The sequence below is a fragment of the Lepisma saccharinum genome, chromosome 24, assembly GCF_977018435.1.
Source record: "Lepisma saccharinum chromosome 24, izLepSacc3.1, whole genome shotgun sequence".
NCBI lineage: Eukaryota > Metazoa > Arthropoda > Insecta > Zygentoma > Lepismatidae > Lepisma > Lepisma saccharinum.
In genome coordinates, this window is record NC_139252.1 from 40831278 (window position 1) to 40858589 (window position 27312).

The following is a 27312-nucleotide window of genomic DNA, read 5'->3' on the forward strand; positions in this document are numbered from 1 at the left end:
TTCCAATCATGCTAGAAGTAGTATGCGCTAATCTCTAAAAATTCCTTGATAAATGTGCCCAACATATCTGCCTGTTTTCATCAGCAAAATACACTCTACGGGCTGTGAAAGTTTGTAGCTGTTATATGGGGACACCCGGTTTATACTCATATATTCATGTGTTCGTGTGTGATGGTATGTGTGTATGTGTGCTCGCTCTCGCGCGCAGATATTTTTGAGTGAACACAATAGAATCGGCATGCCTTTGAATGTCATGCCTAATGTGATGAAAGCTTCTAGTGTTCCAAGATTCCAACTTCACACGGTTGGATCTATGACAAAGCCTCCACAGGCTAGGTGACGACGTTAACGCTCCTCCCATTCAAAGGTTGGACTGGTCTGATATTTCTCTTTATTGGATCGCCATTGCTTTCCTGCAACATCCTAAACTCCTCCATCTGCGAATAAAAGGAACAATTAACTATTTAATTTCCCCTTCTCCAGAGCAAAAGGCATAGCATTTTATAAATTTATTAAATAAATAATATTAGCTTATGCGTGTAGAGAAATGATTTTCGCCCACGGAGAGTCAATTGAGGAGGAGGCCCTTGAGTATGGAAAATGTTTACATATTATTAATGGGAGAGGAAATAATATTTTACAGGATTCTTGTTGGGAAACCTGATGGTAAGAGACCCGCAGGAAGGCCAAGACGAAGATGGAGAGATAACGTTGAGATGGACCTAAAGGAAATCGGTAAGGATGGAAAAGATTGGATTGATCTTGCACAGATAAGGACAAAGGCGCAACAATCCGTAGGATCTCTTAAATGTAACATTCAACGAACTCTACAACCACACACATTTACCCATCACCTTTTCTATCAGGAAATTGTTACAACCACGTAAGGAATGTCTTGTCAGACATTGCCAGGCTTCCTTGATCGCCAGCATTGTAAACGGGTGTCAACAATCGCAACCAAGGAAGAGGCCTGAGGTCTGACTCGGCATTATTAAGTAAATTGAATCTGAATAAATATCTGTTGGAAGAGAGGTCAGTGGTCAGTTCTAAGCCAGCAGTCAATTGGAGATTATTAGTCAGAGAAGGAGAGAGGAGTTTGGGCTTGCCAGACTTGGATTAAAAACGGACTCCTTGTTATAAGTAGTCCGCGGTTCGACGCTACGAAGGAACACTTCCACAGCGAGAGACAGGTATTTCTTTTCTGCATGCTGATCCAATCTGTAGGGGTTTAAACTCAGGTGTTGTGTTTTGCCATTCAAGTGTATGTAAGTGACCCTCTTCCGTCTTACCATCAGGCTTGCCATGATAGAGAGTACTTTACATCAACCAAGTAAGATTCCCCATTCCTGAGGGAATGACACGAATGGAAGGTTCGTGTTGCTGCAGCCGTAAATCTTCGGGTTTAAGAAAGGCTAGAGATTTAGTTATTAATTTTTATCTTGTTGCTTATTGTCTCTTGCATGAACGTCTTTTGTGAGTGCCCCTTCATCAATTTCACATCATCCCTTCTCCTCATCTTCGAGATTAGTGAAAAGTGGCAGAAAAGCGAAGTAAAACAAACCAAGTAGATATTATTTTATTTAGCCCTATCTTTCTTTCTCTTCATTTGTTTCTTTTCTTTCCTATTTTCTCACGTCATCCTGCCCTTATTTCTCTGTGATGTAAGCAATATTTGCGATTGGGTGCCGAAATTTGAGGAGAAACGACAGCTTAGTTTCTCGTGGTAGACGAGTCTCATTCCCACACAGTAGGCTCCGGTAACTGCATGTGACCGATTGTTAAGTTGTCCGAAAAGACTAAAGTAAAGAACTATAAACACCCCTGAAAATGGACTAGGTCTCGGGGGAAACAGCAGTGCCAGTTACTTTTTGGCGCTAAGAACAGTAGAGAGTGAGCGTGGGAAGTCCTTGGAAGGCCGCGCAGTTTTCTTCGCGCTCGCATTGACAAAAGAAGCTCAGAATCCTTTAAGTTCGTTTTGAGTTTTCGGAATCCACGACAATAGTTCTTTCCAAGTTGATCGGTCCGGAAACTGCAGCGAGGACGATGGAAACGTGTGCCCAGAAGCATGGGTCTGATCTGATGACGTGATCATCTCGAAGAGATTTTGTCAGCTGTTCAAGAGTTTTCTTCAAATTGGATCCGAGTTTGCAGAAAGGAAAGTGAAGTGAAAATCTTATGGCTAAAGTGAAACGTGATTAGTTTGATAATAATGAGAGCTCTCGTATTCAGTGATTAAAGTGGTCACAAAAGGGTGAAGGAAAAGCGCTATTCAGAACGAAGTTAGAGATCTCAAAACAGGCTAGCCTTTGGTTATGTAAGCAAATGTAGTAATATTCAGTAATTATATTGAACTCAATCATTACAAGAGTTTGTAGCTACAGAATTTTTTTTCAATACAATCCAAAGCAGTAGCGTACGCAGGATTTCGTCAAGGGGGGGGTTATCATAAACTTTCTCCAAATTCACATTACCTTTGATTTATTATACTTTAATTAAATAATAATAATCACAATTAATTAATAATACTTATAATTAATTAATTAGCTGAATTACTACTAATAATACTACTAATACCACTACTACTATTATGTAGTAGAGATCTACATAACTATACCATTTATGAAAACAATAGAAAGAAATTACTTTCTAATCATTCAATTTTTATCAAATCGTGGGAGCATTTTTTTGTTTTTGTTGTTGTTTTTTGTCTGGTCAACGAGGTGACATTTTAAGGGTGAAGAAAATCCATAAAACAAGAAAATATATTAAAATAAATTGAAAGAATTAAAGTATGGAACTCATCCAAGAAGCTGCGGTGGTCTGGTCGGTAGAGCATCTGACAATCACGCGGGAGATCCGGATGAGATTCCCGAAATTGGTTGAAATTTTTCCGGCTTCTTCTCCGCATAAATGTCCCCGATAATTCACATCTTGATTGTCTCACTGTTCTTGTAAAATTTTCACTTTTAGAGAAATTGTATTGATTTGAGTCAAATCATTTGACATGGAATGACCCAACTATCTATATATTATCTTTAAATAACGGCCCTAATAACGGGTACACAGAAATATTCAGTTATGTCAAGGGGGACTCTCAGGCAAAAAGTTTGAGAAACACTGCCTTAATGGCATTTCGGATCTTATATATTTCCAAATTTTCGGATCTGGCACCCCCCAAAATACCAAAATTGTTCACTACGAAGTTTTATTCCTGTATAGACGAGTCCATTTTTGCTTTTCAAATATTTACAGCAAAATTAATCAATTTTCCGTGAATTGCATAACACACAGGATACTTCAGACTTCAGAAAGTGTCGCGTCGGTATATAAACTGTAAATTTCGTGTTTAAGAGTCTATTTCGCATTTTGCAGTTCATTTCGCATCATTTCGTGACAAAACAGGGTAGGAAAATGCACCTCACACCTTTCAGAAACCTTAAAAATTAACATTGCAATGTGTTATTTCAAATTTCGTTTTCTTTTTGTCAAAAACGAAATATGCATGCCTCTACCGATGATGCTACAGCCCCTACCAAAATTTTGAGAAAATCAGAATTTTCAAATAAAAATCCGTTAAGATCTTTAAAAAATCAAAATTTGTAAATACGAAACCTCTTTTAAAGTGAGTCCCGATTACCATTTTTGTCTTTGAATACAATTTTAATAGACTGAAAAGCTTCAAAAATACGAAATATTTTATTATGCATCCTGCCCACCAAAACGAAGCCATGTGTTATCCTCATTTACTATTCCGCCCCCTCCCCCCAAAAAACTGCGTACGCCAGAGTATTGAACATTGTTGCAACTGAAATACAAAACATTTTATTTCTCTATTAAATCATAGTTACCCTCATATTTCACTTTCAAGAACTTGTGCTTATTTTCAAGGCATCACTCTGAAAGACGCGTGTGCTTGGAATGCTGTGCTTTTCTCCATGCTACATATAAATAATAATTCAAATTATTATTATTATTATTAGTGGTAGTAGTAGTAGTAGTAGTAGTAGTAGTAGTAGTAGTAGATGTAGTAATAGTAATAGCATTGCCCCAGATCTTTGACTGTGGTAAATTGACCATTTAAATTTTTTTCCACAGCATTTTTCATAATATTTCACAAGCTCAAGGGGGGGGTTTAAACCCCGTAACCCCCCCCCCTTGCGTACGCCACTGATCCAAAGTGCCGCTAGAATCCTCGTATTAAGTTGACTTTTATAAACCGAGGACAAGCGGAAATTCGCCGGCCTTTCACTTTAAATTTTATAATTATTTACTAAAAGGTTATTCTTTAATAAATGTAATTTTTATTGGATACGCAACTTGAGAGTATTAATAAAACCTGAAAAGGAATTATTTCCCGCTGAACGAAAGCTAGAAACGACGCAAAATGCAGCCTTGCTGTTACATGCAATGTTGCAGACAAACGAGAGTCTGCCATCCGGACCCACATGTACGACTTGGCCGAGGGAACCAAAGTTATCCTCACAAAGTTCATAGCCACCAGCAAGCTTTGCCAGCTAAGGCATTCCTTACTTGCGAGGCGGCGGCTGTTAGTTCCAGATGGAGAAGTCTGGAACTTCTGCAAGGAAAGCGGAAGAAGAGAGTCATCGAGGGGTCGTGGCAGACAGAGGTGCGAGTAGAGAATCTTGCAGTAAGTCGGTAGTTTGTCTTTCTTATATGTTGACTGTGGTCAGGTGCGGAACGTTGAGCGGTGTGAGTTTAACCACAGATATACAAGGGTTGGATAAAAAGTAATGGCAACACTGCTGTCCCGTGAAAGGGGCGAGTCACAGCGCCACAACCGTTTCGTGGTTGATAAAGGAATGTCAGACGAGGAAGTATAGTGAGTGGGGGTGCGATTGTATGTTATTCAGTCAAAAACAGCAGTGCTCTGAAGCAGATGACAAGAGTGCAAGCGCCCTAACAATATGTTTAGGCAAGAAGAACAACGTCTCTTAGGCAGACGGTCAACGCAGCCTACTACTGCACCTTCTTGCAACACCACCTTCGTCTCGCATTAAGAAGGATGCGACGGCACGTTCTGGCACGGTGCCCCATCATCCTGCTTGACAATGCAAAGTGTCACACTGCGAACACTGTGACGGCGCTCCTGCATAACTGGTAGTGGGAGGCACTGGAACATCCGCCGTATTCACCGGTATGAGACCGTGTGATTACGACCTTTTTGCCAAAATGAAGGAACCACTGGGCGGGAAGCACTACGACACGCGCGAAGCCATCATACGTGCTATAGGGCGGTCACTGCGGGACATCGACAGAGATGGACGCGCTGACGGTGTACGACGCCTTCCATACGTGTGGCAGAAGGTCGTAGAGATGGGGGGGCGATTACATTGAAGGAATGTAACACGTGCTCCTCTGCCAATACAGTCAAGTAGCAATTATACCAGTGTTGCCATTACTTTTTATCCAACCCTTGTATCTTTATATGTAGTTTAACTTTGGTGTAGGTAAGCCCTTGCATGGCCAGACATCGCCCAACTTCGGAGGGTTCGCTCCCGGTCTGTGGGTTAAGGAGAATGTAGCGAGTCAGTTAGTCGTTCAGATCCCCTTACATCTCTTAAGTTCAATAGCATGCTAATAAAGTAAAGACAAGACCTTAACATGGTGGAGATACGATATAGACCTAAGTGGGGCCCATGTTCTATTTTACTTACCTGAGACCCGCCTATGTTGAATGGGAACGGATAGAGCAACCACGTGACAACCTCCGTGCACGGTGGGGTGGTGAGTGAGCCATTGTAATTCAGGTACAAGTAGTTGAGTTCTTTCACAAACGTGGAAAGAGGCCTTGGCTCAATGGATATGGTGGTGTGAGCAATTCTGATTTTCTCAAATTCCGAAGTCAGATATTCCATGTCGGAATTTGGTGCGGATACCTGTCGAAGAAACAATAAGCATATGTTAGTGCGGTACTATTTGTATTATTGTTTCTTGTATGTATAGTCACCAGCAATAGAAACCTACATCCTGAAATACTCACTTCCCTGCGATGCGTTATGTATAGCTAAGTGGCGTGGCGTGACTTTTTTAAAAGTGTTACCAGCTATCAGTACGATAATTATGCCTGCTAGACGTTATTACACCCGCCTTCCCCCTTCGGTAAAGAAAACATGTCTTCGAGGTAGATATTTGTTCATTTCGTTCTTGTTTTGCAATCAGCACAGTGATTTAGCCACAAACACTCCTACAAAGAACTACCACTCATGAGACAGTTACCACGAAAATCCAATGAATAGTGGTAGACCTTTGTCAATTCTTCATCTGTCTCCGTTTCTTTGAAATGAGCTGCGAAGGGGAAGAAGAAGAACCACACTTTTCTCGGGTCAGTTTGACGTTTGTGTGGTGAGCACTGAGCAGACGACAGACCTCCGCTCCTTTGTGGAAGGGAAGCCCAGCTGTACGTAACTACTGTTGTTGCCAACTTAGTATTTTGGAGCAAGGTTTGTACAAATCACAAATCACAGCAAGGAACTATATTTTCGTCTATTACCTAACTGGTCTCAGTTGTAGTTCAATCCAGCCTTGGCTCTGCAGTCTACCTCTAGTTGCTTCACAGAAATTGTATTCCTATTTTAGGAGGGATTTAGCTCTTTTCTGCCAATCCGATGTGACAACACTGGCTGCTCCGGTAGGTCTGAACGGCAACAGGGCCCCTTAACAGGCATATGAATAACCCCATAGCACACTACAGGGTGGGAAATAACCTTTTGCTAGGGGTCCACAGTAAAAAGTAACAACAATTAAGAAATTATGGTAATACCAAATGTTTACTGCGACAATTGTGGTTACAAAAACAAAATTAAAAGTTAGTATGTCCGCCGCTTGCTTTTCTCACAGCACGAATACGATCAGGGTACGAGCTCAGAAGATTCGTAAACAGTCCGTATTCCATTCCATGTCACGGAGGACTTGTTCCAGATGTGCAAGGAGTGTTGGCCGGGAATAGCGGTCCGGTCTGCGTTCCACTATCATCAAGGACTCAACTGCGTCCTTCAGAATGGCCCCAAAGTGCTCAGCTGCATTCAGGTCCGGTGATGCACCCGGCCATTCAGAACTGCTGAAGAAGTCAATGCCACTTCGCCGAAGAAGGTCTTGGTTTCAGCATTTGTCTTGAAGCAAGGTGCTTTGTCGTGAACTAACTTTTAATTTTGTTTTTGTAACCACAATTGTCGTAGTAAACATTTGGTATTACCATAATTTCTTAATTGTTGATACTTTTTCCTGCAGACCTCTAGCAAAAGGTTATTTCCCACCCTGTATACCCCAAAGTCCTTCCCCGCTCTTTCTCTGCATTGGCGGCCTCTTCTCCCGTGTTGCCTCTGCAGGGTAGCGGAACGGCCTCCCTCTTCGCTTCTGTCGGCTGCAGGAAAAATGTCCTAGGCAATATCTACTCGACGGCAACGGTGTTCATTAACGTATTTAACAATGTTGTCATTTTATTGAAACAACTGTTTAATTCTTTACATTTTGCTGTTACCTGCGTTAACACCGGCTACATGCACGCCACGCCTCTGGTATAGCTATATATAACTCACGGTGATAGCAGAACTTGCTATGGAAGATATGATAATCAGTTCACTCATCGCCGTAGAGTTAGGCAACACACACAACGCATTGCAAGGAGCTAGTTGTCTCATTATTATTGCAGATGACTGTACATATTGCTTGCATTGTAGATTTTTCTTCTAATTTACGGCTGAGTAACAAACCAAACTTGTGAATAGTAATTGAAGAGATGAATTTAAAAACAGGGATTAAGCTTTACCTAACGATTAGTAATAATAACGATTAGTATGTAATATTAAAAAAAAATCAATAACAAGAAGTAGATTTTAGTATATAATACAAAACAATTGACGCAATAAACAAAAGCTTAAAATAAAATATTTTGTATATTTTTCTTCTTGTTCGACTCGCTTTTCTTGGCTAATCTTGAAAATGAGTATGAATGGTGATTGGATGAAATTGATTGAGAAACGCTCACAAAGAAGCAGCCACACGTTATTTTTAAGGAGTAGAATAGCTGACCGCTGTCTGTTCCTCTACGTTATTGCCTTTCTTTCAAGGGAATAATTTGCGTCGAGTTGGAGTGTGCTCACTCGAATGTGGTGGCCCATACCAAAAACTGTTTCCTACAAAATTTTGATTGAAACTAAGACACCTACCAAAGCAAATATCCCAAGATCTCCTTTACGAGTATCATGTGAGGCACAACCTAGGCTCAAAATTCCGCCTCTCGACTTATCCAAAATTTTCCTATGGGTTGTCAGGCCTTGACATTACAATTGAATTGTATAATAATAATTATGATAATAAGAACAACAATTATCAAATAACACACATTATTATTAACTAATAAAAACTATTATTTTTATTGTTAATGTATTGTTATTATCAAGGTTATTCGAGTAGAGCTGGCCCACCTAAGAATCAATTGGCTGAAAAACCTATATTTTTTATTCTACTGATAGTGTTATATTTTTAACCCAACCCTAATTTGGTCTTGTTTCAATGGATCATGTCACAATTTCTGAAAATGGAATATAACGTGAAATTTTGGTAATTTCTGAAACGATGTGTGTGGCCATCTCTCCTGTGAATTAAAAACGAGTACATAAAAACACTCAAAATAACATTAATAGTGTTTGTTTGGCCTCTCTAGTTGTGTTCAAGTTCCATATTAAAACATTTCGTCTCAGAACCCTCCACTTCCCCCAACTTCTGGTAGTCTACGTGCTGTAGAGGTTAGCAACAGAAGAAGAAAATAATAACCAAAGTTCAGAATAGCAATGCAAAGTGAGCAAAGGGATGACCAAATGTAGATAATCAATTTAAATATATTAAAGGCATAAACGAAAACAAAATAGCAGCGATACAACGCAAGTAAAGTAATAATCAAAGCCTGAAGTGTAGTAATACTTCTTTATCTGCCCATTATGCCATTACAGCGTCGGGGATGCCTTGACCCACTTTCTCAATTCTCATCTGTTCTTGGCCATCTTCTTTATTTCTTGGAATGTCTTCCCTCTTTTCCTTCCTATTTCCTGCACCATTGCACCATATTCTCATATGTCTTCCTTGGTCTGCCCCTGTGTATTCTTTCTTCTGGTCTTGCCTCCAAGAACTGCTTGGGTTTCCTTTCTTCCTCCATTCTGGTTACGTGGCCTAACCATTTCATCTGTCTTTTGATGAGATGGTTTTCAGTTGATGTTTGCTCCAGCTCTTCTCGTCTTGTTTTTTTCCTATCATCATTCGGTAGCACTTAATTTCTACAGTTCTTATCTTACTAAGTTCCTTTCCTTTCATTGGCCAGCTTTCACTTCCATACAATAGTATTGGTTCTATCACTGATTTATATATTTGTAATTTGGCTCTTGTTGCTATGTCTCGTTTTCCAAATATTGTCTGGTTCAATTGATAGTATGCATTATTTTCTTTTCGGACATGATTTGAGACTTCTCGCTCTATTTCCCCATTTTGATTAAGTATTGTTGCAAGGTATTCATAGCTTGGGACCTGCTCAAGTTGTTTTCCATTACAGTTTACGTTTAGGTTTTCTAATTCATCTTCTCTTCTGCTCATCTTCAATACTTTGCTCTTACTTTGATTACCCACCATCCCTTTTTCCTTTAATGTTTCTTCTGTCCATTCTAGTACAGTGCAGCTTGCCCTCTGTATTTGCAATGAGCACTATATCATCTGCGTACAGCAAAGTTTGACAGTACAATGGTAGTAATACAAAGCGAATAAACTAATAACAATGGTGATTATGGTAGCTATACAAACAGAACAAAAGTACTAATCGTGAGCTGATAAGAAAAAGAAAATGTAGAGAGGGGAAACCGAAAATAGGGATGAAATACAAAGATATTAAAATAATACACCAAATCAAGAAATTACCAAACTGAACTAAACAAGTTAATGACTAATATTTTTAGGGGAGTTGGAATATACAATGAAATATTTAGTTTTTTACCATTTTTAACCTTCGTTTTGAACGTTGTTCAAAAACAAAAACAAAAATGGTAGTTGTGTGTGATTTTTAAGTGCAGTAGCATTCACCAATTTGATTTTCCAGATTTCACTGCTTTAATTTGAAAATTTAGATTCTCTAAAATTTCTGAGGGGTTTTAGCCCCATCAGCTCTCCCCTTCGTACGTAATCGGAAAAAGTAATAACCGAAAGCTGAAAGTAGAAAACAATGTGAAGAAATGCAAAAAGGAAATTAGCGATTCAAAGGCTACCGTGTGTAGCAACTTACATCGTAGAAGTAACCAACAACAACAACCCCGTCTTTGTAGTTGAGAGCATTGTCGAAGCTTCCATACTCCATCTTGTAATGCACTGCATGCCCTTCTAACGCTGAACTGAAAGAAAGATAGGTTTTAATATTTCAGTTTCACATAAAGACAACACATCTTTTCGCACCACAGAGGAACTGCGGTGACCGATTCACACTTGCTGTTTTCTTTAAACTGTTAATTTGGTTTAAAATGAACTTAGTACTAAATATGCATATTATTTCAGGAAGTGATTTAACTGGTTACTATATCTTAACCACTGATTTAACACCTTGCATAAATAACTCAGTTACGCAGTTAATCATTTTAAAAATATTACTCTAGGGCCTACCCGATGGCGTAGTGGTAGCATCGTCGCCTTGTAATCAAGGGGTCCCGAGTTCGATACCTGGTAGAGGCACATAGTAGTTCAGATCCCACTTTAAACTGTAGGTCCAGTCCCGATTAAGTGGACTTAAAACATCAACTCAATCAATCAATCAATAAAAATATAACTCGGTTACAGTTAATCATTTTAAAAATGTAACTCAGTTACAATTAATCATTTTGAAATGCAATTCATTTACAGTTAATCATTTTGAATTGTAACTCAGTTACAGTTAATTAATCATTTTGAGACTAACTCATTTATGTAAGCCACAGTAGCGGCGATTGGCTGCCAAAAAGTGGGAGGGCAAGGACAGTTTACTTTTTCTTGGTGAACAAGGCTTAACATTAACAGACCATGGTGCGGAGGCAAAAAGTGACCAAATTGGGGGCCAATGCCCCGCCCCCAAGTCCCCCTTACTTGCCGCCAATTGTAACTGATATTAAAACATGATTAAAATATATAAAGATTTAGCTGTATATGGGAAGTCCTTCTATCTTCTCAGGCTTGGGGTGAAAGTGTCTAATTTCACTAGGCTAAAGTATGTTTAAAGAAACGAATACTCACCTTTTCATTGAAAATGTGTGCTCGCTTCCATTGGTGTTGGTCTCGCCCCAATGGAAATGCAGATCATAGAATGTGTAGACGCCATTAAGAACTCCCCCTGTGAGTGCATATGGAGGGTCTGGATTCGGTACAGTTAACCTTACTGTAAGAATAATTGCGGTTATTGCTTTCCTTGTAAATGTATACTTTCATATATGTAGCCAGCAGTGGCGAAGCGTGCTGTCTCTGGAAGGGTAGGCACAGGACGGAGCAGGGATTGGGGGGAGGGGAAGATGTGATTTTTTTTTTTTAACGGTAGTATGTTAAAATATAGCCCCTACAAAATAAAAGATAACATATTGCCTGAATCTCGTCTACTACTGTTCGAAAAAGTCGGGATAGTGATTGTAAAGGATAATGTAGTGATTAACGCTCTCGCCTTATAATCAAGAAGTAGAAGGTTCGATTCCTCCTGGAGGCATTGGTTCAGATTCTACTTTAATCTAGTCTCGATTAGATATCTGAGAAAAAAGGCGCTTCTGTCTCGAAGGTCAAAAAACAGTGACGATGGGACTCGATGTTCTGACCACGCGTCACCCAATGAAAAAGCCGTTCTGTCAGGCCCTAGCAATCTTACATTTGTTAGATTAAAGCTGCTCGTAAAAATTATTTGCTACTTCAATAACAGTATTGTAAATGTTTCTCGCATTAAAGAAATGGATCACTTCATCGTCACTTAGCGTTTATTTCTTTTTAATGATGACCTCCGCGGCGGATTGGTTATAACAGCGTGCTACGACAAGGACCTCAGGTTCGAATCCCCACCTGGGCATAGGTGTTCTTTGTGAGTGTCCCTTCTTCAATGTCATCATATTATCGCTCATTCTCATCTTCCCAATTAGCCAAAAATGGCAGAATGCCAAGTTCAACAAGCTCTGTACGTCCACTGCCTGCTTCGTCACGCGCTCGTACATGATCGGCACTCTTCGGAAGTCAGGGAGAGAGGGTGAGAGAGAGAAAAGAGGCCGGCCTCTCAGGTTACAGTACAGGCGAACGCGCCCCTGAAATTATGCTTTCCCGCACGAATCACATAGGTTGTTATGGGACCAGCTGAGGCACTCTCAGGCGGGCCTCGCTGAATGCGCAGATACGGTTCCAGGCAGGGTTGCAAACTTGCGGTAATTATCGGAAGACCTAGAATTTCAGTTTTCTTTTATTAAGCGTCGTTTAATGAAATTTATAAGTAATAAAATAATCCGTTATAGACAAATATATCCGGGCCTCATAGGACGCTTTGCCACTGGTAGCCAGCCTGTTGTACAACTAAAGTTTTTACTTTTTAATAGGCGGGTGAAGAGCACGCTCGCCTGCCATCCGTTTGTAACCATTGCTTTCTCTGTCCCCACTCGATGCACTACCTTTCAATATTGCCATTGTTTCAGTATCTAATTAATACCTGCTATATTTTGCATATCCGAAGTAATCGGTGGACAGAATTTTAAGAAAACAAGAAGTATTTGTTGTGAGCATCTTCCAGTGTAAAATTGATCAGATTTTTTTTGTCTATATAGAGCGTTCGTTTTGGCTATGGGTCGAGATAGCGCGTGAACATCTTTGAACAACTCTTATAACACAGGTTAGTACTCGTTATGCAATATAAATATAATTGTCTACATGCTAAAGATATATGCGTAAATAAGCGAGACGTTACGGGACGAAAATGCCGTACAATTCAGGTTTGGCAGAATGCGGAGAGAGGGTGGCTACTGGCAACACTGTAACCATGCCACCTTACTCGGAGGGTGGAAGGGACCACCTCTTGAAGCGCACTCGCGTAACACGGTATAGGTTATTTGCATACCTGTGTAGCGTTTTGAACGTCATTTAGTGCATTTTGTGGTGGGTGATGATAAAAGACCTAAATTATGGTCAATAAAATTTCATTTCTACATTCGTTAGTAATTAGGGTATTAGCATAGCACCAGTTCCGTTTTTATACGGAGACAGAAACTCATTCTTAGCAGTGACGGCTTTTGACTCTGAAGTTAGGTGAAGGGCTAGTAGACTAAAAATGTGATAATGTAAAACATCATTCTTATCTTCGTTCATCTAATAAGAAAATAGAGTTTCTAACAAAACGCACACTAAATCATAAACAGGATTCATATTTCTATTACAACTACACGAAAGGAAAAGACACATATAACAATACACACTCAGTTTAACTCCTCGAAGGCAAGTGCAGTAGGATGCTGTGTCTGCCCGTAGCTCTGCTGTCGCGTAATAGCAAAGCTTGAAGCCGGAGCAGTGACGTCACGATTGACATGACAACGAACGTAACACGGCTACATTTGTGCGCCTGAATATTTCTTCCCCAGCTAAAGCTCTGCACTTCCGGGTGGATCGGTGCGGCAGAAGCTGTTGTCGAGGGTGTGCGCCGCGAAACAGGCTACAACAGACTACAGTGCACATATAAGTTTCTTTTAATACTAACATACGCGATAAGGATAATTTAATAAAAACCTTTTATACGTATATTAATATGTGCTGGAGTGCCACTCCACCTATTGCACCTGAATAACCGCCACTGCATCTCAACTACAAAATATTGCTCGTGGTAGAAAACAAAATGCGTCTGGATTGAAACTCATCTTTACCAGAGAGTAAAATATATCTGAGAACAAAAATCTACATGCAAAAAGATCGAAGCTCTATAACGGTACTCAACACAGACGATTACAGTTTTTGTGCAGTACTAGGAGTCCTAACCTGCAAAATCTGAAAGAATTCAACTTCCAGTGTGTACTGTGCGGATTAATACGTTTACACTTTAACGTATTCCCACTTCTTAATCATCTTGTTGTTATTGTTGTTGTTGCTATTAGGATTAGAGGGTGTGAACAGTTTCAAGTGAAATCTTGGGCATTTGTTTTGATACAGTGATACATATAAAACAGGATAAATAAGTCTTTCGAATATAAGTTTTAATTTTTGGATCCAGACACCTCTCTCTTCTCTCTCTCTCTCTCTCTCTCTGTCTGTCTGTGTATGTGTGTGTGTAATGATTATTTTAGTTCACACACATCTGTGTTCCTACCCTACATTAAGAAGACCCTGTACTTTTCACGCGCAAAGCGAGGAACTTAAAAAAGTGCTCCGATTGGGCTGAAATTTTTACACGTAATATACGTCGCAAGTATACTGGGAATCTGAGTGTGGCGTTGAGAGGAGCCCTAACACACCTGAAACACACGTGGAGGTACAATTCTCCGGAAAGAGGAATAATAAAAAATGCACTATTTTCTAGCATAACTCCGAACACAATTGTCTACGTGGTTCTACCATGTATCAAAATGTAGATCCCGTTCCCCTTCGTCGACTAATACCACGAAATTGAATTTTCCTTTGTCCGTTCAGCCATAATATTAAATAATATGCTTTCTCGTTCCAAGGAACCGCGTAAATTACCTCGCAATGAAAAAGTTCCTCGTAATGCTGGCAATTTCTTTCAACTAATGATGGATATACCAAAGCGCGCGTACACACACACACGTCTGCCCAGCCATAACCAAACGTATTGAGTGGGTCGTCTCACGATGTCCCCACGGTATGTTCCAGGTTCGAATCTCGGCCTGGACATGGGAGTTCCTCTGTATCTCTTCATCAATATTATGTATTCATCACTCACCCTCATCGCCACTACTATAGGTCTTTTTCAGTTCTTACGGCGGGCGCTATAGAAGTTGGCAAGGGAAGTGGGAAGCGGAGAAATCGCCAGAGACCAACCAGACTACAGCGGTGACGCCGAGAGATACGACATGGCGGAAATTAGTACTACGCGTACCTCGTTGTACAGGTTGCTGCGTTCCTTATAACGCTGGATTGGTCGGATCCCCACTTCATTTGCCAGCTTCTAGAGCGCCCGCCGTGAGAACTGAAAAGATCTATAGCTAAAGTGACAGAAGAGTGACCCAAAATAAATAAGACACAAATACCTGTATGTCCGTTGTTTTCCAGTTGCATGGTTTCGGGAACCTGGTCGTAGTTCGACCATTGCAGAGGTTGTTCGTGAACCATTACCAAATCCCGAAAGTTGATGTTGATTGGTGATTGATTATCTCCACCACATGCATCATACATTTGGGGCCAGTTATCCGGTCCTAGTATTAAAAACAACATAAATCACTTCTTTATTTAAAAATGGTATCTAAAATTAACGCAAGCACAATTTTAGTATATTTGTGGAATGTATACTGTTTAATAAATTCAATTGCCAGCAGTATGCTATTATATTACTTTAAAATATATGCCAGGATAGTTGGTATTACAGAGTTAAGAGTGTAGAGCAGGATGCATAAGTATAACCATGCAAATTGTCCACCGCCAAGTTCATTTCCGTTATTTTTCACAATGAGAGCTTCAATAATTGAAACAGAATGTTAAACAAGCTGCTGACAATCTCTGCACAAACACACACAAGAATCTATTCCTTAAAAACACATGGTATGCAAGAGAAAAATAAATTAATTATAGTCATGGAAAATTTACCAAGCAATATTGGTGCATTCCACTGTACACGTTGTGATAATTGTGATCATATTTGTGTAGAAAGAAGTGCTTGATAAAATCTTGTACAGTGGGCTACATTCCATATATAGGTGTGTGCGTGCGTGAGTAAGGCCCTTAGGAAATGTGTTTGAAATTCACGCAAGTGCAATTATTTTCAGAGACTCTATTCTACTCTAATAATTTGAATTTTTTAAATCCAAAATTACCATTTTCTCCTTCGTACGAATATCCTTCATCTTCTTGACCTGCAAAAGTTAAAAAAAGAACAAAAAATAGAATAATTATGAAATGCTTTAGCAGAGAAACAATACGCAAATACCATATTATATGTTTATTTTTATTGCATTGCAGTTAATATTTCATATTCCATATTAAATCTTTCTGGGTATTTTATGTGAAAATGAAAAGAAGACATATAACTCTTATAGGAAAGAAATGTTCATAGAAAATTGTTTGAAGATGCATTGTAAACAACCTATAGTTGATTTTCTGTAAGAATGATATAATTTCTGAGTGTACTTCACCGTAATTAATCATTTTTAAGGTGGAATAAGAACAGGGAGTTTAAGAAAACAAGATAAAAGACAAATATGAATAATTATGTACAGCAAATTGCTATGTTAGAACCTGGAAAGGGCGGTAACCCCCAAGTAAATGATGATGATGATAATAATAATAATATACGTGTTTAGCACTGGAAAAGTACTAGATAACTTCGTTCTAATTTAATATGATATGTAGTTATTAAACTGTTATGGAAATACGTTACTTGTTCGTAATAGTTGCTTGATATTTAACTCTAATGTAAAAATCTAACAATTATCACTTTAATGTTGATATTAAAATTGCTGTAAATCTAAATGCAATTAACAAGTTAAATTTTCCCGTGCTTATTGACCATAAGGGGATATGGAGGTAGAGCCCACATTCTCGATGGAAACCATGTAATCAGCAACATGCTTCGGCCGCCTTTACTCCTCCCCCGATTGCTCACAGGTACCCATTAATTAGAGGCTGGGTGAACGCCACAGCCGCTTATGCAGGAACAAGGTCAGAATAATTCCTGCTTTAGATCACCCACCCAGAAATCGAACCCGTGACAGTCAGACAGTGCCACCGCGGGTCCTTACTCCACACATAAGAACTGTAAACAATTCTCGATGTTCCTAATTCATTAATTTTTCAATGGGTGTCTTTTGTTACTATGATGTTTCTCGCCCAAGTCACAGTAAAATTATGATATATTTTTTACAGGGTATAAAACTAAGAAAACAAGACGTAAATTAATAAATGTTATTAGCAAACATTGGTTTAAAATTATCTGACATCATCAACTTACCTCTGATAGAGAGGACTAGCATCAAAAGTAGAAAGGAGTACTCAACTTCCATAGTAACCCCGGCTTCTTGTAATAGTTCTTATGCTGAAAGTAAATAATTCGAAAACTTTCGCTTGAGTTACGTTTTCAAGTATTAACATTTCTTGTTACGTTCTTGAAGAACTGTGTATCGTCATTATTGCTAATATATTTTTTTCGATATGTTTAAGTAATAATTAATATGTCATTACCACCAAGACCAATCAAGTAGTTTGTCAGGATGTAGATCTACCTAGATGTACCATACCAGGAGAGGAGCTTGACTTCCAGTTCCGGTTAAGGGAAATGCTGTTGGAATGATTGATAGTGGGGTGACTAATTGCACTGGTTAAAGTGTGAAATGTGTTAATGGAAGGTTGGTTCCTTCCCAGCTTAGTTCTATCTTGTGACGTCACCTTGTCAAAATTAACTACCGATCTCAATATTTCGGTAGAATAATAAGCTACGATGACTCTCTTCAGATGCCTTCATTCATAGAAAAAATAATGACATTTGCTTTCATATAATATATTCCACTTTCACTTTTCTACACTATTTAATTATACACTGAAACAAGTTAATGAATACTCTCTGTAATAACTAGGGACATTGAATTTTCGCGATGCGCGAAATCGCGAAATGTGAAAAAAGATTCAATTTTGAACATTCTGCACGTAACTACACCCCCAGTGATGAAATATGCATGAGTTTTATTCGCGAAGTAATGCGAAATGTGTGCTTTTCCACGAAATGAACGCTTTTTCGCGAAATAACCGTGAAAACGTAGAAAACGCGCAAAAACCGGCAATCGAGGTTGCGCGCGCAAACTGTCGATTTGTAACGAAACGTTTGCCTAAAGTTTCGTACCACTAGCAGCTGAAGAACGTTTTATCTTCGATCACATCAGGAAGACGCTGCAAATTGGAATTTCCCATGCACATAATCTCAGTTCGAAAACTTCGTTCCCTGTCAAGCTGCATTCCTTTCTTCCCCCGAATGTCTACTCAACTTCCAGTTTCATTGAACTTGCTAGCTGTAGCAGCGATAAGATTAGTCTGTTCCCGCACATCAAGGGAAACAGTGGTGTCATTGGTGTTCAGTCGTGAATGAATTTTGTTTATCATCATGTGATTTTTAACATGTGTTTGTGTATGTGCAGTAGTGATTATTTTATTTGTTGGACAGAAAGGATATCCTTTAAATACATACAATGAATAAATCACTTGAGATATGCAATTTAGAAATGAAGTGATTTTGTGTTGATGTTTTCTTTTTGGTTGGACAGCTAAGTACTTGTGCATGTGTACAGTATATAAAAATGAAGTAGTTTATCAATTTATAGCTCTTTTGTATGTTGTTTCCTCTCATAATGAAAAAGTGTGTGCAATTTTTTTTTCACCGCTGGTATATACCGCTGAACTAACATTTTATTTACCGCTCTCCTCTGTTTTTATTTACCATAAATTTGTGTCCCTAGTAATAACATTCTTGGATGCTCTTGTAGACACACACTGCTCGTCTGCTTCATCGCAAAAGCAGACCAGTTCTTCGTATGGTGCTTATTCTATTTGCTTTTCAACCTTCGTCACCATCTCCCTCGCTCTTTCATGCCGAAAACCTCCTAGAAGCACAATATCTCCTCTCCTGGGATGGTGCATTCAGGTAGTTCCATAATCTAACAAACAACTTGATTGGATCTTGAAGTAATCGCATTGTTGTATGATGTAGCACACAATATACATTATATGATATATATATATACACAATATACATTTTTTTTAAAATTATTGAATGCTCATTTCTAAAAATAGACCTCTTTAAATGTTATAATGATCATCACACTGTATCATTCAAGGTCGTAACTATTTATTTCAAACAAGACACGATTGCGATCAAAGAATTTGTAAATATACACTAGATCTTGATTGCAAATATGAATGGAATATTGAAAAGATAACGATATTTTCTTCAGGAAAATGAAATCCAAAAAAGATGAGGGTGTCTCCCATATCCGCCTTTTTGTAAGCTTTAGCCATTATCTCAAGAATATCATAGTAGTCGTGTCATCCACTCATGAATTAATCATTCGTCTTCGCCGCCACGATATACTTACAAAGAAGAAGAAACACAACATACACTAAAGCACTAATTTTAATCGAAAGTATAAATTTGTCCAAAGTTTGGATGACACGGTGTATTTCCCGAAACTTAGAACAACTAAATTCGTGAAAATGTCGTTATTTTTACTTCCTATCAATTGCTAAGTTCAAAGTCTTGTTATGAATGGTATGGAACATTGTTGATTAATTGTGCAGATATTTAAGCAAAGGTGTGTGATGTGTGCACGTACATATTATGGTAAGTCAAGGGCTCAGTGATCCCGATACTTTAAGCAAAGCCGTCCAGAAACCGTTGGCGTTACCGAAGTTCTTATTTCCATCGAAGTTCTTCAGTTAACACGTTGTTATGAAGAACTTTGTTGTTCATAATGATAAGAAAGTGTTGTTTAAAGTCTACTTTCTGTACAGACGCAGACACTCCTGAGTCGTAACGATTCTAATGAAAGTCAATGGGATGTTTACAACCCAGCAATGTCCGTGATTGTACTAGCTACTGCTTAAAGTGGGATACGAAGACTTGAAATATGCCTCCGCCTAGCATCGAACCCGGTAGTCTCAGACCATAAAGCAGAAAGGAAAAAAATAATAATACCAGACAATCTGAAACCTACCGCCGTCTTCTGGCAAGAGTATCGAAGAACTGCTGTCCAGTTGTTAACATTCCGAAAAGTTGAAAATCAAGTAGATTATAAACTGTCACAAAGTGGCTACAGTTTTGTTTTGCGTGTTTTCTTATCAAGGTGCAAACTCGTGTTAACTACTTTCTCGTTTTTATCTTCTTTCCTAATAATGAGTGCCTCCTTCCCTTGTCGCCAGGGGCTGGACACAAACGCCTTCTAATAGTAAAATAGCATGTGTTTATTTTGACCTTACTACACTGTTTACAATTCAATGTATGGAAATACCAGCTTCTATCTACGTGAGTTCGTACTACATATAGAACACTGAAAGATAAGGGTTATTACACGTGAAATCAACAAGGTAGTCAACCTTACACTTTTATATTCATTTCAGATTTGGCATATTGAAAGGGCCACCTGAGGGACGAAAGTATTCAAAGTTGCAGATCCATATCTTTTGCATTTCCAAAACGTGAGATTTTGACCATTTCTTTCTACACCTTGTTAACTTTATGTTGCAATATTTCGGCAATCAGGGGATCTATAGAAGTGATTCAGACGGCGTTGGAAAGGTCTTGAAGGGCTCCATCACACGAGATATATTACATGCCTATGTCAGGGTAGAATACAATTAACTGTGTTTTCAAAATTTTGGTAGTAATTTTCTCAAAACGGGTCTTATTTTTTCAAAAAATTATATGTTATGCATACACTATTACTCAATAACTGTACAAATTTTAAAAATGGGATGCCAATGGGATCCGAAGTTATGTTAGACTTAGGTTAGGTTTAGGTAGATTATGAGAACATATTTTGGTAAAATTTATAACAACAAATGAAAAAATAAACACAATATTGTTTGACGTAACGTACACAAGTTTGATATCCAGCGAAGGTAAATAGTAGTTCCGAGCCAACTTTAAACTGTAGGTCCAGTCCTGATAAACCTATTTGTTCATAACGTGGATATAAAAAACAAACTGAAACATCCATGAACGTATAGTCACTGGCAACAAAAATGGGACACCTTGCAATGCGCTACGTGGGTTGCCTAACTCTGCGGCGAGGAACTAATTTTAATACCAAATTTTCAATGGAAAGTTCTGTAACCGCCGTATAGTTATGCAATACGCAAAGTGCCTTGCAGGGAAGTGAGTATTTCAGGATATCGGTGTCCATTTTTATTGCCGCTGACTGTACATGAAGCTCAGTGGCGTATTCTCCCATGTTACCTGGTTTACCGCCGGTAAACCAACTGTGTTCATTCATATACGTATGTACAAATTGCCGAAAAATTTGAGGTTGTTTTTGGGCATCTGTTTTAATTTTATACCTGTATTGGTGTCTTATTTTTATTCTAATTAATATATAATAAATATATACAATAAATAAGAATTGTTTTGGTAAATTAGGTCAAATTTTCTAAATATGCCACTGATGAAGCTGATATTTACATTCCTAGTTCTTAGAAATACAGGATGATCGAAAAGTTCGCTCCGGTAGCCAACTCAGTTATTAGTGCACATAGCGAGAAATGGGAAGAGGGGAAACTTGTTGGAGTTTCAATCTAAACTGCTTGAATTATCCAAAAGTGAAAGCTGATTAAAATTGCACGGGGACACCCTATATTTGTATAATCAGTAAATGTACTTACCTGATTTGAGTCACGTGCGTAGTGTTTTCTTGCTGTATCTTTGACCACATCACATTTCTTCAAGGAAGCTCATTGTCCACTGGAAGACGAAAAATTGACATGACGTAGCAAAAGAGTAGGAAATTTGCAAATGCTCGCTGGGTGTTTCATAAACCTGTGTGTGTAGCTTGCGTGTTCATTGTCAGCAGCTCTTGAATTTTGCAAAACCACGCACTGGGTCAAGGTAGACAATGCTCTTCGCGTGGGTGATATGGTGTTGATAATTTTAAAATAAATTCATCAAGGAATGCTGTAAATCAGTTGTTGGTAATGCGTTCCTGTGAGGAGTTGCAACAATATTCTAAATATTTGCTGTCGGAAATGCACTAACCTCTGGGTGCATGGACATAAAACTAATCTCTTACTAGAAAGATAGTTTTAATCGCATTCACACGAACAGGAAGTCTTTTCACCAAGTTATTCTTTGCTTTAGTGCCGGCCCCTGTGGCGGAGTGGTTTGCACATCGCGCTACGACACTAGGGGTCCAGGGGTTCGAATCCTGGCCTGGGCATGGATGTTTCTGAGTGTCCATTCATCAATTTCATCATATCATCCCTCATAGCCACAAGTGGCACAAAAAGCGAAGTAAAATAAAGCAAATCAAATCAAATCTTTGCTTTAATGTTTCTTCAATGTTGTCCAAGCTTCCTTGACATATTTTTGTAGACCCAGAAACTGAACGGATAGTATCATATGTATGCTAAGTGGTAATTTAGTTTTAATTTATTTGTTAATACCAGTGATATTACAACCTCTGTGGTCTAGTTGATTGGGCGTGCTACACGTAGGACACTGGTTCGATTCCCGGCCTACGTGAGCTCAGCTGTGATTTTTTAGTTCATCTTCCTAAATAATAATCAGTTCTGCGACTCACCCAGCCTCTGAGGAAGGTAATGGTGGCCTGAACGTGGTGCTAATCACACCAGCATCAGTGTGGCCGAGGACGAGAACGTGTGGAGACCTACCTTTGCACCCTAGACTTTGACACGTTCTTTATTCAAAAGAACATGATTTAACTAAAAGAGCAAATAATCAGTTCACATGAAAGACTCGAAAGCATTCGCGTGATGCCTCTCAGGGTATGGGGTAATATATCTCTGTTAGTTCGTCAAATAAAAATCAAAGTTAAGTTTGCACTAAGAAAAAGGAAATCGATTTTACTTCTTTGCAAACTAAATATTTATATGCTTAACATATAATCCATTTCACTCCAAGAAATTTAAATTCTTATAATTCAACTCGATCACTCTATTCAAAAACCGAGCCCGAACTTTAAAGTCAAGACTAAAGACAATCGTAATTGCCATGGTAACAGCCCTTACAAGATAAGTATACAGGTTAGTCACTATCCCGACATTATCAGTGATAGGTAAATTTCAGAAATTAAGATTAAAGAACAATAAACATTTGTACAAGAGAAAAGATAATTAATAACAATAAATATTAGTGCAATGGGAAAAGGAAGGTAAAGGCGGCCTGAACGTGGTGGTAATCACATCAGCACCAGTGTGGCCGAGAACCAGAACGGGTGGAGACCTACCTTCGCACCCTAGACTTGATGCAATGTGTAGGGGAGTGGTTCCATTAGTGTTAGTAGTGTTCTGGCGGGGTGGTCATCGTAACATGTTGCGAAGCGAGATGTCCTTGATTCGAACCTTGATTAAGGTTTAAATATATCATCGGATATATCATATGTTTACTACATCAATTAGTGATAGATTGATTTTGATTGATTGATTTGGTGTTTAAAGTCCACTTTGTGCACAGAAAGGCTAATTGGGACTGGACATAGGGTAGATCGGGGCACGTTGAGACGGAGGCAAGTTGATACATTGCAATTTACGAGGGAACGCGCATGCGCTGGGTAATGTCCGTTAAACAGAAGACGCCTTTCACCAGTCCCTATTGTCTGAGCGTGTGCATGGCTAACGAACAATTTCGTGGGCGAAGTTATCCGGCCAAGTGTATTTTTCAGGGTGTAAAGTAACTTTTTTGGATGTTGTTTGAAGTCTCCTGGTGGGCTTACATGAACTGTGAATTATTTTGACTTGGTGGATGTGTGTTGTGCCACTAAAAGGTAAGAAAACTCGGTTATTGTTGTTTGGTTTTCTGTTGTCTGTAGTACGTTATAGTTCGTTAATCGAAATGGCGCCGATTGGGGAAAGTTGATACGGCTGAATTGAGGCGGGTTGATACACCGTATCAACTTACCCCAGCTGCTTCTAATTTTTTGTTGTTTGTTTGTTTACAGAAAATGGTGAAATACCAATTGAAGCATTTAAGAAAGCTTACGCCGATGTCAAGAACGGTACCTTGTCACTGAAAGAAGTCGCAAAGACATATGGGATCGACAAAATGACTCTTATGAGGTACACCAAAGTGAGGATACCAAAATACGAATGGGTTACTCCAAACATCGTCAGGTCTTCATTGAAGATTTGACGATTGAACTTCAACTAAAGGAATACATTGTCCACTGTTCAAGGATCTACTATGGTTTGACGCCTAAAAAACATCAGAGAGTTCGCATGTGAATTAGCAGTAGCTAACAAGGTGAAAAATCCTGACACTTGGATAAATAATAAAATTGCGTCGAAAGAATTGTTTACTGCACACATGAAAAGGCATCCTAGACTGTCTCTTAAAGAGCCTGAACGCACGAGTCTAAGCCGTGGTACTAACTTTAACCGACACAATGTTGCATATTTTTCAATAACTTAAAAGCTGTTCTGGAGAAGTACAAATTTGAGACTATAGATATTTGGAACACCGATGAAACAGGTATACACACTATTCAGCGCCCTGGGAAAATCGTCGCAGAAAAGGGTGCACGTCAAGTAGCCAAAGGCAACGTCAGCAGAAAGGGGCACAATTGTAACACTTGACACTGCCGTAAATACGATTGGAAACTCCGTGCCCACAATGTTCATATTTTCAAGGGTCTATTTTAAATATCACTTTATTCAGAGTGGACCCCATGGTTGTATTGGAACTTCAGGATGGATGACAGCGTCTTAATATTTGTTGTTTATGAAACACTTTCAGAGCCACGTGAAGGCAAGTAAAGATCACCCATGTCTATTGATACTGGACAATCATGATTCTCATTTGTCGATTGAAGTGTTCAATTTCTACAAGGACAACGGGATCATTATGTTGTCATTTTCGCCTCATACTTCCCACAAACTCCAACCCCTGGACAGATCGGTTTATGGACCTTTTAAGAAGTTTTATTTTGCAGCAGTTGACCGTTGGAAGACCAGCAATCCAGGGAAGACCTTTATTATATACGACATACCAGGAGTCGTTAGTAGTTCACTACCCAATGCTCTAACACCAAAAAATATTATATCAGGCTTTCAAGCAACGGGAATCATGCCATTCAATCCAGATATTTTTACTGAAGAACATTATTTACCATGTTCAGTAACTGATCGACCAATGACCGAAGAACACGAGCAGGATCGATTACCTGATGGAAGTAGAATATCTGAAACCAACGTCTTAGGATTGAAAGCCACCCCTTCCACCAGCAGTGACAATCAAGAATTGCATCGGGTGTCAGTAAGCCCAGAAGAGTTACGTCTGTACCTACCCTAAGGCTGGAGAACGAAAAGCAAATCGAAAAGGGAAACAACGAATGATATCGTCAATTCTTACAGACACGCCAGTGAAGAACAGATTAGAAAATGAAGCTCGAACAAGAGTTAACAATACATTATTGAGATCAGAAAGAGTTGAAAAAAGATTGTGCCATTCTTTGAAAAATAGGAAAAAGGGCGTTAGCAAATAATAGTAAGAAAATAAATAATGGACCGACCGAAAGAGAAACTCAAGGTAAAAAGAAGAAAATACGAAGCAGGAAATATCTGAAGAAGAAGAATTCAGAGTCAGAAGATGAAGACAGCTTGTGTCTAATGTGCCTCGAACCATTTCCAGCTTCTAAGCCTGGTCAAAAGTGGATACAATGCATTTTCTGCAGTAGATGGGCTAACTTAAAATGCGGATACGATAGTTCTATGTACACCTGTGTTCACTGTAAATCAGATATGTGCATAACAGAAAGTGATAGTGACTGACTGCATGTAGGCTATCCATCATGATACGATATTTTGTTCATGTTTGTATGCTTTTCCTGAATACTAAACTTTATTTCAAAATTACTTTCTTGTATTTTGTCTTATTTAATCAAACTATGTCCCATCGTTATCAACCTACTTTAAATTAGTATCAACTTGCCCCATACCAGTATCAACTTGGCCCACGACGGGGCAAGTTGAGACGTTGCGTCCTGCGTTACTAATTAGGTTCTCGTCAGCTTACAAATTACATCTGTGAAATTGTTATGTGCTTTTTATAAGCGTAAAGAGTTAAGCTATCGAGTAGTAACATGTTTTATTTTCTTGCTAGCAACATAAAAAAAAAAAAATCAAACACTCAAATTGTATCAACTTGCCCCGCTCTCCCCTACATTTTAAAGTGGGATCCGAACCCGAGACCCCTTGATTACAAGGCAACGATGCAACCACTGCGCCATATGATAGGCCACCAACCTATTCGACATTGTCAGCACTTGCGTATGTTATTGTATTTTGCTCTAAGGGAGGGGGTTGAACAGTGCTAACCTGTGCGTTACACCGTGCCATTAAAGGACATAGAAGGTGTGGAGGTCTCCACCTCAACCATAGAGGAGAAGGTCTAAATATGGGCGAAGGTTTAAATATGGGTTTTGGAGTTATCAGCCCTCCCGGGTGCTGCAGCCTGGCAGAGGCTATTGGAACTGGTTATCTGTGAAGGACAAAGGTTGCGGCTAGTGGTGGTTAGTTTCGGCCTTTGACGCTGTTATAGAATTGCGACCTCCGAAAACTTTTTGCAGGTATGTTTTAACTTAGCGTTTTCTGAATTCTCATCTGCTTTGTATAGGTTATGATATTAGCGGTACATAAAACAAATGTGGGCTTTTATAATGCCATGATTTGCTTGTGAAATATGTACCATAGAGAGCGAAAATAAATTGAAGAAGAAAAATAGCGTGGTGGTCTAAATATGGGCTAGGACATGAGGTCTAATGTTGAGATCACATTTTCAACAAATATTTGGATGTTTTTCTTAATTTCGATTCTTCCCATTCCGCGTGGTTTTCAAAACAACAGATTATTCATACATATGAATTTTATAATGTTTTTTTTTTAATTTTAATTGCTTTTTGTGATATAGCCACTAGTAGCCCATATTTAGACCACAATTTTGAAATATATCATTTTACCATTTTTTGGAAATTGCTTTTTCTTTTAAAAATGGACACCTTCTATTCTTTAGCATCCTATTACGTACATTTAGGTATATATTTCATAGATATGCATTTTAAAGACAGGTGCTTGATATATTAATTTTTCCTCCGAAAATGAAAAAATAAAAATATTTACACCTTTTCCTGTACTAGAGGTGACGTGATCATCGCTACTCTGCGATCGCCTTTACCCACAGGGTTGCCTACAGTTATAGGCTGGGAAGTTTCAGAGAACCCGTCTCTCAGCTTTCTAATCGGCTGGACTATACCGCCGCTCTCTACAAGAGAGAGAAGGTGCACAAAAAGTATCGGTACGCAAGTGATTCAATCATTTCATCATTCCTTCATCATAGACGTAGAAAAACGACGCGACAAAGGCGGCGATTAGTGTACCCGCACTGTGCTAAACTTTATCTACAAAGGTAAA

The 27312-nt window shown here is 38.9% G+C and overlaps 1 protein-coding gene across 1 annotated transcript; it reads right to left on the minus strand.

Moving 5' to 3' along the window:
• Positions 1–248: 248 nt before the first annotated feature.
• Positions 249–21651, minus strand: LOC145978365 (carbonic anhydrase 3-like). The gene is made up of 8 exons (XM_083110967.1): positions 21556–21651; positions 17144–17227; positions 16011–16049; positions 15231–15395; positions 11257–11398; positions 10283–10388; positions 5676–5897; positions 249–437 (listed from the first exon to the last, which is right to left on the minus strand). The coding sequence occupies exons 2-8, from the start codon at positions 17193–17195 to the stop codon at positions 333–335; spliced, it is 831 nt and encodes a 276-aa protein (XP_082967093.1). The 5' UTR covers positions 17196–17227; positions 21556–21651; the 3' UTR covers positions 249–332.
• Positions 21652–27312: the final 5661 nt, after the last annotated feature.

Excerpts from the sequence above, each read along its gene's own strand:
- LOC145978365 (XM_083110967.1), bottom strand. The coding sequence starts at position 17,195 with ATGGAAGTTGAGTACTCCTTTCTACTTTTGATGCTAGTCCTCTCTATC. Across the intron at positions 15,396-16,010 it reads TTCGTACGAAGGAGAAAATG|GACCGGATAACTGGCCCCAA; the intron begins GTAATTTTGGAT and ends TTTTAATACTAG. Across the intron at positions 438-5,675 it reads TCAACATAGGCGGGTCTCAG|ATGGAGGAGTTTAGGATGTT; the intron begins GTAAGTAAAATA and ends TTTTATTCGCAG.